Source organism: Ramularia collo-cygni (genome assembly GCF_900074925.1).
Source record: "Ramularia collo-cygni strain URUG2 genome assembly, contig: RCC_scaffold01, whole genome shotgun sequence".
NCBI lineage: Eukaryota > Fungi > Ascomycota > Dothideomycetes > Mycosphaerellales > Mycosphaerellaceae > Ramularia > Ramularia collo-cygni.
The window spans coordinates 3,225,832-3,243,814 of NW_019716255.1; the positions used below are offsets into that span (position 1 = coordinate 3,225,832).

The following is a 17,983-nucleotide window of genomic DNA, read 5'->3' on the forward strand; positions in this document are numbered from 1 at the left end:
ATGCGTAGTAAGCGAGAGCCATGACTTAGTACCTACCTTATTACTTGAGAGGGCAAGTACTGACAATGGTGAGGTCGAGAGATTGTCGTGATTTCAATAGATTGCACATCTCACAGTCAAGCGAATACTGTGAGGCAGGAGTGCCTACAGCCTGGATCGAGAGATCCGTCCAGTCACCCACCGCACCATGGAAGGATACTGCGGCAATCTTCAAGCGGACAGCTTCCATCTCTCCTACAAAGTCCTCTCCAACGATGATCGCGACGACTGGCCAACCGAATGGCCATTGAACTGCGATGCTCTGTTCCCGCTCCAGACTTCTCCCCACGACCAACATTCCTCTAGCAATCACGCAGAGCTGTCGAAATGAGGATTATTTATCGGGACGAGGCATCCTTATTTATCCCTACAATGTCCAAAGGCTTCACTCTCTACAGACTCGACGATTCTAGGCCTGCTAGAAACCTAATGACTAGCAGAGGAGCCCGCAAATCAATCGAGAGAGTAGTTCGGGGCGCTGCTCTTGTTGATGATTTCTCATATCGTCAGCTCTGTAGCAATGTACACTGCATGGATCTCGATTGCAGTCAGAGGGCTCTACATTCTACCGCCGCCACAAAACGAGTCTGCCGCGTGGGAGGTTCTCAGATCGCAAAGCTCTTGCATATGCAGATGACTATACATGCCTGTCACATAGACGTGCTCAGTTACGTGAGAGTCACCCGCCCAGGTGACAATGGAGATGCCACAGATTCTCTGATTTTGGGAACTATTGGCATTGATCAAAACTTCGTTATCATGAGCGATGCTATCCATCATGGTGTAATCTCTAACGATCGCCCGGCGGCCTCTGTGGAATTGTTGAAAAGTATGGCCATGTTCTTCATCACGGGTCTCATACTTCACCGTGGAATAACATATCCACGTCGTCCCCTTTGACGCATTCACGATGCTGTCCATGCCAACACCATCYTTATACGACGTAGGGCTCACGACCCACGCAGCTTCAGATTTTGGCGAATCACCGCGCCCTCCCCGATCCCATATTCTCCTACCGTTCTACCGTCGTCTAGATTCTTGTTGGCCCAACTGAGAACTTGATCTTCAGGCGGAATGCCTTGAATTTCTTGGAGGAGCTCCTTGATGGTGAGCACTATGTCGCCCATTTCGAGGTCGATACTCACGCGCTTGAGCGTTACAGTCTCTACTGTGATCTGAAAGACGCCACGGCGTCTTTTTACGAGCTTTTTCGGCGTACGTTTCTTCCTGGCAAGCACTCTAGCAAGCTCAGAGGCAAACACCGGGATCTTTTCTGCTACTTCTCGAAATCTCTTGCCTCCAAGAGTTTTATTGTAGAGCTCATAGGCACGTGGTACCGCAGCCCTCACGGCGAGAGCTTGCATGTTCTTCTTGTTCTCCGAGTCTGTGGTGTACATCTCTTCGATGGCATTGGCAAAGTCGTCTATGTCCCAGTCCGAGACTTCGAGAACTTGATCGGCGATCTTGGCCTCCGTGAGCTGCGCCAGGGCTGGAATCTCCCACTTATCTGCGATGGTGCGCATGTGGACGCTGAACAGTATGGGTGTGAAACAGCAGCTGGGCTCGGTGTGCCCGTCGTCGAGGGAGGTGTGCGTGGAGGAGTGGCCTGCTTCATAGTCGCCAGTGTAGAGGTAGCGCATCATCTCGTGCACGATACACTGATGGTCCTCCGATAGATTGAGCGATGGCTGTTCGGATATCTTAGCTGTCGATCCACATCAGAAGTCGTCTACCTCGCTTACCTCCCCAGATGGGTCACTAAGTCTTGTCGCGAAGATCTCGGACTGGCCACCAAGGACAACTTTGTGGGCATCCCACGTCTTGTCTGAACACTTGACGGTACAGTCGCTGAAGGCCGGATTTTCGAAGAAGCTGGCGATGGATGAGATCAGCGTCACGCATGCGCCGCTTTTGTGATGGATCATACCTTGAGATACTGTCAAACATGATCTTGGACCATGGCTGGAGGCCGTTGGTCAAGACAGCTTGGGCCATGTCGTCTGATGTGGGCTGGCACGTTGTCTGATGTGGAGGGAGTACAGTAATTATTTTTGAAGTGACAGAGGAAGTTCGTATAATATAGGCARACTACAGACTAGACAGTTCTAGCGTGGCAGAGGAAAATAAAAAGGGAAAGAACGCGTCGTTTGCAAAGGCACACAGAAACGGAAAGAACACCTCGTTCGCAAAGGGAACATCTGGAACTTACTTATCTGCGCGCGAGAGACCCCGAGCGGTCGGCATGGGAATGGAATCATCTACCAGGATCAGACCCTCAGGATCACCCTAAAGTATTTCTAGAAAGTGCGGACGTCGTGTGTAAAGCAAGCGACTTGAGACCCCAATATCAGCAGAGTCGCTCGTCAAGCGCCTAGAAGACACAGTACAGAGCAGACGTGATTGAACTGGTCTCGTGTCGACGGCTCTGCAAACTCAATGTAACTTCAAACACCGGACGTCGATCGTGGCCCCGTCTTCAACGCCATCGTGCCAAACATCGGACGTCAATCTTGGCCCCATCTTCTATGCCATAGTCCCAAGCTTTCCGACCGTTATGTATCCACGATCCTTGGAACTTGAGCAGCAGCAAGCATTCAGCTGAGAGACGCCCAGTGTCTTCAATAAGCTCTTTGATCCTCGAAACCGGATCCCGGGGATCGATGCTCACCACAATGACGCTCCCTTCCAGAAGTCTGACCTTGATGTTCATCTTGGCAAGCGGCCATCTCGTCAGGTTGGGTTGGGGTTGCCCCTTGCTGACTATCCTGGCAGCCAGCTCTGAAGCGAACTGTGGCGTTGCGCCCGCCATCGATCGGAAATATTCGCCTTCGGCTTCCATGTACAACTCATGGATGTTGCGATACGGGGCATCGAGCGCGGTGGATTGCGTGATGGTCTTGCTGTGAGCGGCGGTGGTATACATCTCCTCAACAGCATCCGCAAAGTCCTCGGGGTGGAGTAGTATAGAGTCGCAGTGGATGGAAACTTTACGATTTGCGAGGCACGCCAATTGTGGGATGTCGAACTTGTCCGCGATGGTGTGCATGTGGACATTGAAACAAAGTGGGTGTAAAGCAGCATTTCCTGATGGCATCATTCTCTGCGCACGCATCGCCTGGCGCGAAGTGGTGGCTGTCGTTGTATTCGGCGGTGTAAAAGTATCGAATCATCTCGTGGACGACGCAGCTGTTATCCTCTGGCAGAGTGATGACTGATTCCTGTCCCTCCTGCAATCCTCGATTAGATTTGCAAAGTGAATAGATGGAAGTTTTCCTGCTTACCTTGAACCGACCAGTGCACGCCTTCCGGAAGAAAGCGCTCTGCGAGCACACGACAGCCTTGTGTATGTTCCACACACTACCATCGCACTTGAGAACGAGGTCACTGCACTCTTGGCACCCGAATTGTCTGCGGAAGGCGATCAGTAACAGTGGCATGGAGAGTTACCCAGTCTGTGCATACCCTGCGACAGTGTCGAAGACACGCTGATGGTTGTCCGACATTGCAACGGACCATGTGCTCGCGTAATTTTCCCTCATGATGGAATAAAAGGAAGACGAGAAGTGGATGCTGTGAAATGCGGCTGAATGTTGGGGAGCGGGAGCGCAAGACTAGCCAACTCCGATTCTGAGGGAGTGAGTGAATGAGAGCTTTGAAGAGACTGCTTACATTACAGTGCACCATCATATCAAACCAAAAGATGGTATGTCCTCGAAGAGATTGCAAACATCAAAGCAGAGTCTCGGGGCTATGAAGTTCACAGCTCATATGGGAGGTCAGCATGGGGACAGTCATCCGGAGTCTCCTCCTTCAGCTTGACAGTGTGTGTTGGAATTTCACAACGTTYCTTTGCATCGGAAATTCTCCAGATCCACAGAGTCCCCTCGAACGCCCCAGCGCTCGCCACCCCACAGCGAAAGCAGATATTTTTGGCCATGAGAATGACCTTCGGAGCGAGCAACGGATGCTGTACGCACTTCAGAAGTCGCGGGACGACATCTGAGACAAGCTCACGGTTCCACGGTGTTCAAGAGGCGACACGTGACATCATGCCGCTGTTGTCCAAGTGCTGCCTCTTTCGACTTCTGAGCTCTTCATCATAAACAATAATCGTCCTTGAGCTTTGTTCTTGACACCATCGGTAGGCCGGAGCCTCGAAGCCGGACTGCTACATTGTTCCTCCGTCCATTCACTCTTTCAGTGTTCCGGCCGTTCCTCTGGCTCTCTCCCTTGGTGTCGCGGTGATCCAAGGGACGACCAAGATTCCCCGCTCGACCCACTTTACACCAAGGCAGGGTCCCCTACAGCCTATAAGATGAGTGTTCGAGAAGCTCTCTTCGAAGATCGCAGCATCTCTGAATATGGGTGTCATCATCGCGGCAAGACGGAAACAGGAGGTGCTCTTCGCGGAAGGTCCATTCACGGCGGCCGTGGCCTACTGTCGTCTACCACGTGCAGACCTTGTTTTGTCCTCATAGYAGCACCGTCCATTGGTATTTCAGTTCATGCCACATCCCAAAGCGTGGCATGCCTCCGGAGACTCGCCGCCCTCGGCTACGATATCTGCCAATTGCTTAAGCTTCGACTTCAAGCTTTACGCTAGTTTCGCACGCCACGTGCGACCGGGCCAGATCCATGCAAGCGCATCGGATAAGGCTGATATCTCACCACTCTCACTGGCTTGGAGAGATCATGATGAACTCCAGACTTCATGGACCGGGTCTCACCCAAGCACGCCATAAAGCGTTGAAGAGATTGGCAAAAACCAAGTCAGTGTTTCTGGGTGTATATGATAGCTGTCTGTGCGACATCCGGTAGGTTCCTACACATCCTCTYTCCCCTTGCTTTTTTTGTACAGAATCTCTTTCTTCCAGACTCCATCCCATCATGTCTACTACCGTATGGGAGCAAGAAAAGGAAAGGGGAAAGTCGGTCCCTGTCACGGTTCACAACGTCGATATTGAGGCTWCCGAATCCGACAATGATAGCTCCGTCGACAGCTTCACGGTCCTCGTCGCCGAAGACCATCAACATGACATCTCTCTCCGAACCATGTCCTGGCAGAAAGCAGCTTGGCTCCTCGCTGGAGACCAAGTCTGTCTCGCTATCATGGCTCAATCTTGGTCTCTCTCTGTTCTTGGCTGGGTCCCAGGCATCATCACAATGCTCGTAGCCGGAGCGCTCTTCTGGATTACCTCCATCACAATGCACAAGTTCATCATGAAACATCCACRAATAAGGGATATCTGTGACTTTGGATACTATGCATTCGGGAAGAGCAAGGTGGCATACTGGTTCACAGCATTCATGCTGCTTGCTAACAACATCCTGCTCATTGGCTTCCACATCCTCACTGGTGCCAAGGTCCTCAACACACTCTCCGACCACAGCATGTGCACCGTCGTATTCTCAGTCATTGCAACTGTCATGGGTATCACCATGTCGGTCCCTCGCACGCTCAAGCATGTCTCATTCATGTCCATGTTCTCGGCCGCATGCATGGGAATTGCGATCCTCCTCTTCCTTGTCTTCGCCGGAATCGAGAAGAATCCCCTTTTTGGATACAACGGATCATACCCCGAGGCTGGCGAAGTCATGACCACCGCCTTCCCAGCAAAGGGGACCACATGGGTGGCTTGCATGAACGCCGTCTTGAACATCACATTCCTCTGGGTGCCTCAGATCCTCTTCCCTACCTTCATTTCCGAAATGGAGAAGCCACAGGACTTTCCCAAGGCACTCGCTGTCCTGGCTGGAATCTCCGGGTTCCTATTCATCGTCCCACCGGCCATTGGATATCATTTCCTTGGACAGTATACCACGGCACCAGCGTTTGGAAGCTTGGGCACCGACGTCTACAAAAAGGGCTCTTTCGCCTTCGTCATCGTGCCCACCTTGGTCATTGGTGTCATCTACGCCAACGTCTCTGCAAAGTTCGTCTACAGCCGCATTTGGGGCAAGTCTCGCCACGCACACTCCAACACCGTCATTGGCTGGGCAAGCTGGGTTGGTGTCATGGCAGCAATCTGGCTGGTTGCATTCGTCTTTGCAGAGGTCATCCCTAGCATGGGAGATTTCCTCTCCCTCCTCGGCGCCGCATTCGACTCCTTCTTCGGCTTCATCTTCTTCGCCGTGGCATACTACCAGCTTTACCAGGGCAAGTTTTTCACCAGCCCCCTGCGATCGGTCCTGACGATTGTGCATGTCTTTGTCATGATCTGTGGACTCTTCCTTCTGGGACCAGGACTCTATGCTGCTGTCAAGGCCATCATGGCGGACTACTCCAGTGGTGTCAAGCCTGCGTTTAGCTGCGCGAATGTGTCGATATAGATAAGTGGACGTTCAACGTTTTGGATATTCGGGAATGGAATGGAATGGCGTTTATGTGAGACGTGTTAGCCTGGCAGCGCCGGCATGAAGAAATGATACCCACGCGTGGATTTGATCTAGATCATATATATGAAATAACAGTCTTCAAAGATTCTATTTCCAAGCTTTCAAGGCATCCACGTCGTTGCGGTAGATTCATGTTGACCTGAAGGTATGTTGAGCCGCTTGCCTAGAGGGCAAGGTCCACAGCGTCAGTATATATCATTCTCAATGCACAACATCACCCATTCCTGAGGGCAGCCAGGAAACGGAGATGATACTGCTGGAGCACGGGAATGACGGCTTGCAGGTCTCTTCTGTACGATCTATGCTGCCCATCCAGCGAGTTTGAGTACTGCTGGCGTTACTGCAGGCTCATGGAAAGGCCGGTCACGGTCTGCTACATCAGCCGAATCATCCGGCCTCCTTGGCGTGGCATAAAAGTAACCTTCTTTATCGGCCGGCACAATGTTCATGTTCTGTGAGTAGGATTCAGTAGATTAGACATGTCATATTTGAGCTCTCAACGACACATACCGGCCAGTGAGTGGTTCCTTTGCGTGCCTTGAATATTTCCTTCTTCTTCTCAAGCTCTGGTTCTGACATCCAACTCTTGGGACAATAGCAGACGTATGTCGCAAACCTTGTATGTTCACCAGTAGGTGCAGCATTCCAATGGATAGTCCTACTGTCCCTACCAAACCAATTGTCTGTCAGCCACCGAACAATTCACAACGAGAAGACAAACTCACCACAGAATTAGATCTCCCGCTTCTGCACAAACCTTGACCTCCTCACAACCCCTGTCTCTATACCACTTATCATCGCCCTTTTCGAAATTGTAACCATTCTCTCCAATTCCAGCATCAGCACCCTCTCTGAACCCACCAATTTCTTCAAAATGTTGTTTGTGCAACAAATGGCTTCCCTTAAGAACTACCAGCCCGCCATCATCGGGTCCATTCTTCGCCAAATTTGCAATCCCTTGATAAAGCTCCAATCTCTCTATCGTGCGAGGATTCTGATCTATATGCGGCCAAGGACTTGTCGCCTCAACATCCGTTCTCCCCGATTTGGGGTTCACAGGAAGACTGACATTCATCCCGTCAAAACTTGCAATAAGATCTTCCGTTCCCCAAACGGCGGCAAAAGTGGCGAGAATTCCCGGTTCGGTTCGGATCTTCCATACAAAATCCTCGTGGTTGACCGAGTAGCGATTGTAGAGTCCACGATCTTGACCGTAGGGAAGATGGTCGGCGGTCCAGGTGCTGATATCATTGCGTTTGAAGCCGTGTGGGAAGCTTTCAAGCCAGGACCATGCGGAGGCGATGAAATCATCGCAGGACTTTGGAGGGATTACTTTGGGGACTACGACGTAGCCGTCTCTTTCGAGGTCAATGAGGAATTGAGGTTTGGGAGACATTGTGTGGAAATATATGTTTGATGGCACAGATTTGTAGATGGAGAGGTATTGAGAGGTGGGAAAGATCACTTACAGTGTATGTTGTTGTATCAATGTTGATTTATGTTGTGTGATGGTGGTTGGCCGGAGGTTGGCCGTCCGTGTTGCTGCTGGCACGGGGTGAGATTGTGGGGTGGGGTCTTGAGTTTGAGCCCTGGTTGGTGCAAGATCTTCCTCTCACCACTGACTGCTCTTTCCCGACAACAACTTCGAGGATGTCTAATGTGCTGGAAGGAAGACCATTCTTACTTGTTTCGTGGCAGCGGAACTTGGGACTGGCATGTCTAATAACCGTCTGCCTTTTGCTCGATCAGAAAAAACAGGAGAATATGCGGTCGGTGATGGCGGATGGCAAACGTGTGGAAAACGCGAGCCAATGTAATCCTGCCATGCAAAGACAGTGGGTCAGGCGGTCGTACAAGAATTGCTTGACCTTTACCTGCAGGAGAAGCGGTGTGAGTAGGCAATCCCCAAGCTTTGCCATCCAACAAGCACTTCGATATGAAAATGGCCACAACGGGAGGATCTCAAGAACGTTGATGGAAAGAAACATCAATATCTTGCTTGCATACAGCGAGTACCCATAATGACCACAGATTCCATGCGCCATAGCGTTCCATCTATCAGGTCTCGAGAGTCGTGGACAATGCCGGCTCCATCGAAGCATCTCCCTCTGATCCGTGGTTCTGGTTGAGAATCTTTGCCTTGTCTTGGGCGGCTGCTTGGCCGCATGGAACCGCTTCTTCTCTTGGACACGACGTCTCGGGATTCAGGGTAAGAGTATGGATCATTATATCCGTGAACAACCAGCTGGTAGGTTGACTGATGTTGACCTCGTCGTCTGCACCGTAGACCGTCCCCGAGAATGAGGCCATCATCGAGAACATGAGGAACGAATTTGCATTGAAGCATTGAAGTTGGTGCAGTCATCGTCGTGCTTGCTCAATGGAAGGACTGCTCCATTGTGCCCACTTCGTTCTCTCTCCTTGGCAGCATCACGCGATCATCAGCAGACGTCACTTTGACAGAATGCCTGCGTGATGAAGGATACCCGGTCAGCTACTCAATTTGTCCCAGGTATGGTGTTCTGGTGAGTCATGTTCAATACGCTCAAAGACTTGGTTTGAAAGGATGCGGCGTTCGGCAGTCGCGCCACGTGGCGGTTCTGTGAAGTGAATGAATTGCCAGCACCCAAAATCAAGGCAAACAAGACTTGACAAACTTCAAACTTCATCAGCTGTTCCATCTCAGACAAGCATCACATCCCATCTCCAACACGCATCCTGCCCCATTCCATCAACAAAATCATTGCMCGTATTCCAACACGTGCATTCCAACATGACAAAGTCGCTGAAGAAGTACAAGAGACCGTTGCGCGCGGAGAAGGAATCTGTTCGGGAAGCGGAAACGGCGCCGGTTGAGCAGATGGCGATGCTCACGCTTGCAGTGCCGCCTGCTGCGGCTGAGGTGAAGAAGAAGAGGCAGAGGCAGAGAAAGCGTCGCGTTCCAGACGAGCAGAAGATTGAGATGAGCGAGGATGAGAGTCAAGGTCGTATCGATTCGGGCAACGAATCGAGCGCGTTCACTCTCCAACTACCGGTAGGTCATGCTCATCATCACTCCGCGCTTCTCATCTATTTATTTGAGATCCATATCACTGACGATGTCTAGTCTGCGGCCATTCCGCCAGAGGAGGGCGGCGCGGACCCCGCCACTCCCACATACTCCGCCATCGATGAGCCTGTCGAGGACGAAGGACCGGTCAGTATCTCCTCCACTAGGTTTTAGAATCATCACTCACATCTACATACTAGGCTATCCCACCAGCAACCCAAGAGTTCATGATCAAATGGCTCCCCAAGTGGCACGACTACTGCGTCCAATTCCCACAGCCCGAAGACTTTGATGGCGTCGCTCCTTACTGTTCCGCTGGCATRGACCTCATCCTCGCCTTCACCCGCGACGTCACGGCCTCTCACATCTCCAAGAAGGGCCTACCGTTCGACGTTTCCCCGCCCCATGCATCTCCCTGGGAAGTGGAGTTCAACAACGTCTTCTATCCGGCTGATAAGATCCGCAACTTCATCGATATCAACGTGCGTAGATTCGAGAAGTTTAGGGAGGGTGAGGAGATGGAGGGCAGGATGTGGGTGGATATGGACGTCAAGTATCGGAACAATGTGGATGCGTTGTTGGAGAAGGTGGTGAGGTTTAAGGGTGTTGGGGCTTGGGAGAAGGAGAGTCGGAGAGTCAATGAGATGGTGCGGTATGGTGTGTTTGGAAAGGTCGAGGCTGAAGACGAGTGCAAGTTGGAAGCTTGAGGAACTTCCATCGAGGGCCATTGTACATTGCGTGGCGTTCCGATTGCTCTTACGTGTGCCAATGGCATCACGCTTGCTCGAGACATCAGGGATGGTGTGTGGAAGCAAGCGAAGTACCTAGTTTACAGCGCGGGGAGATGATGCGGAGTTTGAGAGGTCAATGAGGTGTTATTTGGTTGCTGTCCTTGTCCCTATTGTAGATACATTCAAACCTGGCCCGACATGCTTTTAGAAAAATTCCCTCTTTAGCCGTCGACGTGAGGACTGTTGACCAAGACAAGACTTTCTTAAGCAATCTCGAATCATCTTGGGCGCTCGCCCTTTGTAATTCCCATGTTCTGAAGCTGCCAGAAATCTCTCTTCTGACAAATTCGCCCCTTGAGTGATGGAAAGAGCGATTGAGGATAATCGCTTTTTTGATGACTGCTCATGTCGAAATCTCCAATGATACCAGGTAAGGCTCAGCGAGCTAGCATCTCCGTCCCTGGCAGCTCTCTCCATTGCTTGACGGACAGCTTTACAGCTACAGAAGGTCTAGCAGCTCCGGAAATGGCGACCTTGCGAGGGACACCGTAAGCAATGTGGAGAGTGCGATGTTGATGGATGGTCCTTATATCGACGGCTACAGTGTTCTCTAGATGGCATCATGACTGCGGACCTATAGTAGATTTATTCTTCCATGGCTCAAGGATGATTCATCCGTTTGAACGACTTTGAGTAGGGCCGACAGACTATCAATTCGGTAAGCGTCCATCCTTGTGAAGCGGCGTCTTCTCCATGTTACTGGCTCTGCCCTGTTTCATGCGTCTCGCGGCTGTGATCCGACAATTCGGGATAATCTCCAGAGTCAAGTGAATGAAGCTGGTCCCACCCGCACGCGTCACTTCAGCTAGGCGCCAGTTTCATGTCGCCGGCGACTTTCCACCGTTCAAAAACTTCCTCGATACCTCCACTCTTCACGTCCAAACATTCGCGTCACAACATCGCGGACCTCGAATCGGACACCATGAGGCTCCTCTTCCTCCTCTTCGTCCTCGTCTGCAGACCCCTCTTCTTGCAGACAGTTGTCGGCATGGTCATCGGCCAAGACAGCGGGTCGCGCGCTTCCATATCGATTTGCAAAGACACGTATCGCCAAGAAGTCGAGGCCCTACTCTCCCGCGACTCTCTCACCATTACCACCTCCGCGCTCGACGCCGCAAATAAGTTGATCGACTGCATCGCCGACACTTCCAATCACTCCAAGGCTCCGTCCAATGAAGATCTTCTTGATGCCACTCTTGTTCCCCTGGACACCACTGACAGCTACATCGACAATAAAACTGCAGAGGTGGGAAAGGCGTCTGCAGAGTGGATGAAGAGCATTGCCGAGTACAAAGAAAGACTTGCCGAGTACAGAGAAGGACTTGCCGAGCGGAAGAAACAACTTGCCCAGTGGACCAAACAACTTGCCGAGCGGGACGTCGAAGTCAAATCTTATGCCACCCACAATTCCATCCACAACTCTGACTATCACAAGGACATGACCCCATTCAAGAAGCTTCCATCAATCGTTGTCACCCCATTCAAGAAGCTTCCATCAATCGTTGTCAAGCCAACACTGCATGAGACTGATGCCGCCATCTTCATTTCGGATCAAGGACAAGCCTTCCTGCGCAGCAGGGACAACGCTCACCGGGAGCCTGGCGCGCAGACACTGGCGGAATGGTTGGGGTTTCATCAAGAGTATCTCCAAGGCTTTGGTTGCAACTTTGAGGAATATCCATGGGAGGGGATGCTCGAACACCTCGAGCTCGCTGAGGATGGCGGCTTGGATAAGTTGAACAAAGCAGGGCTGAGGGCGCTGGTACGGAGCCAGTTTTGTGACTAGCTCGCCAAATCAGCTCGAGTTTTGGGCAGAGATTTTGGGCTAGTCAAAACGGCATGAGGCTTGCTGGCATTGCGAGCTTGTGGATGAACATGATCCGTGGCAGAAGGACAACCATGAAACGACCTGCAATCTCGGGGTTTGATGGATAGTGGTAGGGAGTATCCAGTAGAAAAGTGAGGATGGCGTCCTTCATTTGACCGCCTGTCTCTCCGCTTTTTCCTTCTTCAGCTTCTCCCTCAATGCCTTTCTCTTCGCCCGTAAGTCTGGTGGAATCTCAATCCCCAGCCTCTTTCTCAAAACATCCACATCCGTCTCCAACTCCTCCTCCCAATAGACACAGATCACCTCCTCGGCCTTCAAGCCATTTCTCACAGCCCACGGTCCATAGACTGAAAAGAACCTCTCCCTCTCCACTCTCTTCAATCTCACAATCGCGGCCAAGGATAACGCCGTCATTGGAAGTAAAGTATTCGCAAACTCAAAGGCCTTAATTGCCAACTCTCCTTCAATGATGACCGGTAGACCAGTAATGGCATGGGTGAAATCATGCGTTTCCCTGTATCGTTGCATGACATATGCCTCTTCTGGGTCATTGATATATCGCACTGAGTCTCTCGTGTCGGGCGTGACGCCTTCTCGATCCAACCACGCAGCATATGCATACCCTACKGTATTTGAGGGAAGCTGTCTCAACTTCTCCAACGACATGGACGATGAAGTTATGCGGGGTTTGTCTCTGAGAATTCTCCGACCCGAAGGAGATTGGAGCATGGCGTTCCGAAGACGGGAGATGAAGTAGGGTTTCGCGGTCGCTTCACCCAATGAGGCGATCAAGTCGTGCCGGTAAGGGTTCTTGAGAGCTCCAAAGGCGGATCCGATAGCGAGGGAGAGGCGTTCGGGGATGTTGAGGGGAACATGGCCGGGATATTTGGGGGAAGGACGGTTCAGGACGGAGAAGGCACGGGCGCGGAGAGAGGGCGGGAGAGCCAGGAGAGGGCGGAGCGGCGACATCGTCCCGTATGTGTTTGTGGATTGGGATGATAGATGCAGGTGAGGTGCTATTCCATCCCAAGCTATACCTAGGTCAGCCCTACCAATCAATCAATATACCGCCCTAACCCTAACTAATGACGGCAATTATTTCATGACGCCGTCGACCTCGCGTGCCGGCAACAAATAAGTCTCCAGCTCGATCTCGTTTTCCGCATTGCAACATGGTATAGACGCCAGTTTACACCGGAACTCTCTCCAAGCTGCCTTCCACACCCCTTCGCATTCCGGTTTCAATACCGAGGCTACTTTTCGCATGGAGACACGGTAACATTGGCCACGGCAGGGCTGCCATACAATCCACCCCCTGCAATCCTGCCCGACAGTTCGGGACGACATCCTTCATGGCATCGCCGACAGCATATAAGCCACTCGTTGGGGGGAAGGAGACAGGAAATGCGCGAGAACGGAAAGAGAGAGGGAAGGATGAGGGGAAGATAGACAGCAACACTTCAGACGAAAGTACAGCGCAGGAAGCCTACGAAGCGACGATCCGCGAATCTCTCTCTCCCATTGATAGACAACACGCTCCCATCCCGAATGTCGAGCGCAGGATCCACATTGTCGGGACGGGCAGCATTGGAAAACTGGTAGCGCATGCTWTGCGGGGAATTCCCGATCCGCCGCCTGTGACCCTCCTCTTCCACCGCTACAAGTTGCTGGAGAAGTGGCGAAGGGGCAAGCAGAGAATCATTGTCCAAGATGGAGAGTTTGAGGTTCCACGGGGCGGTTTCGACTGCGAGTTGCAACCCGTGGGGCAGACGCAGCATGCGGTGGATGTGCCTCATGACACCCCCAACGTCTTTGAGCTGTCTGATGAGACGGGCATCAAGCCGCATGAGGCTGCTCAGATTGTTGCCGAGCAGAGGGCAGAGGATGGAGAGAAGGGAAGCTACACCCCAATCACAAATCCAGAAAAGCCCAACAAGGCGGCCGCTTTCCTCCCGGACGACATCATCCACAATTTGATTGTCTGCACAAAGACGATTAGAACAGTTGTGGCTCTCTCTCGACTCAAGCATCGTTTGAATGCGCAGAGTACCATCTGTTTCCTGCAGAATGGAATGGGCGTAGTCGACGACGTTAACGCTGAGATCTTCCCGGATCCCGCCACTCGACCGAATTACGTGCAGGGAATCATCACCCATGGCGCCAATTCGCCTCCAGAAAAGGCGGAGAGCGATCCATTCTATGTCGTTCATGMAGGACATGGGACAATCGCCCTGGGAATAGTCCCGCGCGAACCCACCACAAAAGAAGAAACTTCACCACCACCTCCTATCCAGGAAGAGAACCCAGAGGAAGAAGACTTCATCCCCGACGCCGCTACCAAATCACCGCCAAAACCAGAAAAGGCACAACTTGGTCATCTCCCCGAACACTACCCTCAGTCAGCTCGGTATCTCATCCGAACACTCACCAGGACCCCAGTCCTTGCAGCCGTAGCCCACACGCCACATGAACTCCTCCAACTGCAATTGGAAAAGCTGGCAGTCAATTCCATCCTCAACCCGCTCACCTCACTGATCGACGCCCGCAACGGCACAATCCTCTACAACCACGAATTAAGGCGTACATTCCGCCTTATGCTCGCCGAAACGTCCCTCATCATCCGCACTCTACCAGAATTGCGTGGTCTCCCCAACACCAACTCCCGTTTCTCAAGCGAGAGGCTGGAAAGATTGGTTGTGGAGGTGGCGAGGAAGACCCAGGATAATATCAGYAGTATGCTGGCTGATGTCAGGGCTGGGAGGAAGACGGAAGTGGGGTATATTAATGGATATATTGTGAAAAGGGGAGAGGAACTGGGAATCAAAGCGGTGGTTAATTACGCTATGATGTGTGCTGTGCAAGGGAAGCGGAGGGTTGTGCAGAGGGAGAGGGAGGGAGAGGTTCCTGTGGTCGGAAAGAGGGATGGATTGAATGTTGATTTGTAGAAACTTTGTATTGGAATTAAAAGTCATGTGTGTGACCGAATGTCGATGAGCTACTGACCGGATGGGGAGTCCCCTCTTGATACATACTTTGTAAATATCTATGACAACACGTCTGGCACGCATGATGGGATACAGGTGCGCTTGTGTACAGGAAAGCTGAAGTAGAAGTATGGTATCATGATGTAGTGTCATTCACCGAGTAATCCTCAGCTACGTATTCTAGCTCATCTCGAGGCGGTCGGCTAGCTTGTTGGCCGTGGACCGTCTATCGTTCCCTCAATGGAAGCCCTGTGCAGCCTGGTATGAGCGAGATGCTCTACCATATCATCCACCTACGGCATCAAACGACCTGGGTCACGCGGGAATAGACTCGCTAACCGCACATTGGGCAATCCCAACCACAGCATGACAATTCTCTCCAATCCAATTCCACCACCAGCATGCGGCGGGCATCCATAGCGGAAGGCGTTGACGTAATCCTTCAGACCATCGCTTGATGGGTCGACGGGAGTGAGATGCTCCCGCATACGCTTTTCCAGGTACTGCGCGTTGTGGATACGCTGTGCGCCGGACATGATCTCCTGTCCTCGCATGAAGAAATCGTACGAGTTGGAGTAGCCCTCGTTCTTGCTCACGCATTCGGCACCGGGATCGGCAGGCATGGTATAGAAGGGTCGGATTGCGAGCGGGAACTTGTCGAGGACGTAGAAGTCGGTGCCATACTTCTCCAGCACCAGCGCTCCGAGCTTCTTTTCTTGTGGCGTGCTGAGATCATCGAAGTCGTTGAGCTCCTCACCGGCTGCCCGAAGCATCTCGATTCCTTCCTTAAAGTGGAGTCGTGGGACTTTGCCGGGTGGTGGAAGCTTGAACTCCTCCACGCGGTACACCGTACGAACGAGCTCGGTCTCCTTGCGGTAACGCTCGCGGAGGCCGTTGAAGATGAACAGCATGAGCTCCTCGAGTAGAGAGACAACCTCATGATAGTCCTCCTCAAATGCCATTTCCAGATCCAGACCAGTGAACTCGGTTAAATGTCTCGCGGTATTGGAGTTTTCGGCGCGGAAGATGGGTCCAATTTCCATTACTCGCTCGAACCGAGCTGCGATCATCATCTGCTTGTAGAGTTGTGGTGATTGAGCGAGGTAGGCCTTTTCGTTGAAGTACTTGATCTCAAAGACGGAAGAGCCACCCTCAGTTGCAGCGCCCAACATGCGCGGGCTGTTCATGCCGATGAAGCCTCTCGCGGCAAGGAATTCGGTGAAGAGACTCTGCACACCATACTTGATGATGAAGATGGCGTGGTTGAGATTGGCTTTGAGGTCGATGGTGCGGTTGTTGAGACGGGTGTTCAAGCTGACGATTGCCTTTCCATCCGAGGAGGTGGCATTATCCTCGCCCTCAGCTGGAATGCGGCCTTCAGCATCGGCGACCTGGAGGGGGAGTTTTGCGTCCGCACGGCAGAGGATGTAGAGCTTGGTGATGTGAACTTCGAGATGAGAGACAGTGGTGGACGTAACGGGCTCCTTGGGTTTCTTCAGCACGCCGTGCACAATGACCTCGCTCTCTGTGGGGATGCCGCCTGCGAACTTGACCATGTTACGGGAAAGGGTATCGGAAGCGGCCACCACAGCTTGGATGGTATCTCCAGCTTGGGAGAGACTGAGGAAGGAGAGGGTCGCCGCCTGTTTGCGGGCATTGTCCACTGTCGCGCGGAAGACGACGGCGGGAGCAGCGTCATCGGCCAGGTCCTGGTGTGTCTTTGCCAAATCGGCCAGTTTCTCGTGCTTGACGCCTGTGGCTTTGCGGACCATGGGCAGCTCGCCGTAGTCGTCCTTGCTGACATCGTTGGCGTCGGCTTCCTTCTTTCGCGCCGCCTCTTCGGCGTCCAGTCGTGCCTTTTTCTCCGCCTTTGCCTTTTMCTTCTCCAGCTTCTTCAATGCGCCCTTGGAAAGCTTCTCGCCGCCCTCTCCTGCCTCGCCGCCTTCAGTTGTAGTCGCTGGTGGGGCATTCTCCTCCCTTGGACGCTCGGGAATGGCGCTGTCAGCCATGCTTGTAGAGTCCGGTGGGGATGTTGGTGAGGTTGGAAAGTGTCGAGTGATCGGCGGAAACATTTCTAGAGCATAAGGTATGACACACATTGGAAGGTGGGGTTCTGAGAACGAATGGGGCAGGTGAGCCGAGGTGAGTCCGATCTGTAGTGAACCCCACCTCTCCTATAAAAGACTTACTTCTATAACTTGTGGTGCCTGGCCTGGCTCACTTTGCAGACTACCCGGTCTAATCTCTCTCGCTGCATAGGTGATACGCCCTCTTATTTCGATTCTCCCACAGGCTCTCGCTCGTCCGGCGAACAGTCGTTATCTTCAGCCCGCAGTGACCTGGCAGACATCTGGAGTCTAAGGATGGCTAGGTACTCATCATCCAACTAGCAGGTACACTGTCTTCTATGGTTTGATTGGTCGCAGAGCGCCCACTCTCATAGCAATGTTCACCGCCGGTCACGATGTACAAGGACCTCACATCCCAGAGGTATTCAAAGATATGGATGTCGATGCAAACCAGCCAGGAGGCGAACTACGGATAATGAAGCAGCAGGGATTGTCAGACGCCTCACTGCCTCGGCTTTGGATGACCGCGAGACTCTCCGGACGCACCTGCTTCTGCAAGGGGATGTTTTCATGAGTCGATGGAAGAAGCGCAGCCGGGACAAGCGCCGGGAACTGCTGAGCGATGCAAACGCCGAYCTGCCAGACCGTCGCTGTCAAGATTTGTCCACATTGATACGATCCAACAATGCGGCTATGATTGGATGTTGAGCAAAACACCTCCTGCTTTTTGCTCTCATGCCCTACCGAGTAGGGTTCAGCTTGAAGGATTGAGCCTCGTTTGATTTGAAACAGACGCACAACGATCAGGAAATTGGACTTTTCGACGT

The 17,983-nt window shown here is 52.3% G+C and overlaps 9 protein-coding genes; 4 read left to right on the forward strand and 5 right to left on the reverse strand.

The window, feature by feature from the left end:
* Positions 1-989: 989 nt before the first annotated feature.
* On the reverse strand, positions 990-2,034 carry RCC_12068 (uncharacterized protein; the record flags this gene model as incomplete). XM_023766318.1 has 3 exons in its annotated part: positions 990-1,727; positions 1,782-1,911; positions 1,967-2,034. The coding sequence occupies 3 exons, from the start codon at positions 2,032-2,034 to the stop codon at positions 990-992; spliced, it is 936 nt and encodes a 311-aa protein (XP_023622086.1).
* Positions 2,035-3,026: 992 nt separating this feature from the next.
* Positions 3,027-3,578, reverse strand: RCC_12069 (uncharacterized protein; the record flags this gene model as incomplete). XM_023766319.1 has 3 exons in its annotated part: positions 3,027-3,266; positions 3,321-3,447; positions 3,502-3,578. 3 exons carry the CDS (start codon positions 3,576-3,578, stop codon positions 3,027-3,029), a joined length of 444 nt encoding a protein of 147 aa, XP_023622087.1.
* A 1,348-nt stretch (positions 3,579-4,926) lies between these two features.
* Positions 4,927-6,369, forward strand: RCC_01072 (related to neutral amino acid permease; the record flags this gene model as incomplete). The annotated part of the gene is made up of 1 exon (XM_023766320.1): positions 4,927-6,369. The coding sequence occupies one exon, from the start codon at positions 4,927-4,929 to the stop codon at positions 6,367-6,369; it is 1,443 nt and encodes a 480-aa protein (XP_023622088.1).
* A 365-nt stretch (positions 6,370-6,734) lies between these two features.
* Positions 6,735-7,831, reverse strand: RCC_01073 (uncharacterized protein; the record flags this gene model as incomplete). XM_023766321.1 has 3 exons in its annotated part: positions 6,735-6,887; positions 6,946-7,102; positions 7,161-7,831. The coding sequence occupies 3 exons, from the start codon at positions 7,829-7,831 to the stop codon at positions 6,735-6,737; spliced, it is 981 nt and encodes a 326-aa protein (XP_023622089.1).
* A 1,377-nt stretch (positions 7,832-9,208) lies between these two features.
* Positions 9,209-10,191, forward strand: RCC_01074 (uncharacterized protein; the record flags this gene model as incomplete). XM_023766322.1 has 3 exons in its annotated part: positions 9,209-9,469; positions 9,542-9,631; positions 9,685-10,191. The coding sequence occupies 3 exons, from the start codon at positions 9,209-9,211 to the stop codon at positions 10,189-10,191; spliced, it is 858 nt and encodes a 285-aa protein (XP_023622090.1).
* A 1,006-nt stretch (positions 10,192-11,197) lies between these two features.
* RCC_01075 (uncharacterized protein) lies at positions 11,198-12,061 on the forward strand (the record flags this gene model as incomplete). The annotated part of the gene is made up of 1 exon (XM_023766323.1): positions 11,198-12,061. One exon carries the CDS (start codon positions 11,198-11,200, stop codon positions 12,059-12,061), a length of 864 nt encoding a protein of 287 aa, XP_023622091.1.
* Positions 12,062-12,250: 189 nt separating this feature from the next.
* On the reverse strand, positions 12,251-13,072 carry RCC_01076 (probable Ubiquinone biosynthesis protein coq4, mitochondrial; the record flags this gene model as incomplete). Its single annotated transcript, XM_023766324.1, has 1 exon — positions 12,251-13,072. One exon carries the CDS (start codon positions 13,070-13,072, stop codon positions 12,251-12,253), a length of 822 nt encoding a protein of 273 aa, XP_023622092.1.
* A 383-nt stretch (positions 13,073-13,455) lies between these two features.
* Positions 13,456-15,048, forward strand: RCC_01077 (related to 2-dehydropantoate 2-reductase; the record flags this gene model as incomplete). Its single annotated transcript, XM_023766325.1, has 1 exon — positions 13,456-15,048. The coding sequence occupies one exon, from the start codon at positions 13,456-13,458 to the stop codon at positions 15,046-15,048; it is 1,593 nt and encodes a 530-aa protein (XP_023622093.1).
* Positions 15,049-15,380: 332 nt separating this feature from the next.
* RCC_01078 (related to Aspartate--tRNA ligase, cytoplasmic) lies at positions 15,381-17,096 on the reverse strand (the record flags this gene model as incomplete). Its single annotated transcript, XM_023766326.1, has 1 exon — positions 15,381-17,096. The coding sequence occupies one exon, from the start codon at positions 17,094-17,096 to the stop codon at positions 15,381-15,383; it is 1,716 nt and encodes a 571-aa protein (XP_023622094.1).
* Positions 17,097-17,983: the final 887 nt, after the last annotated feature.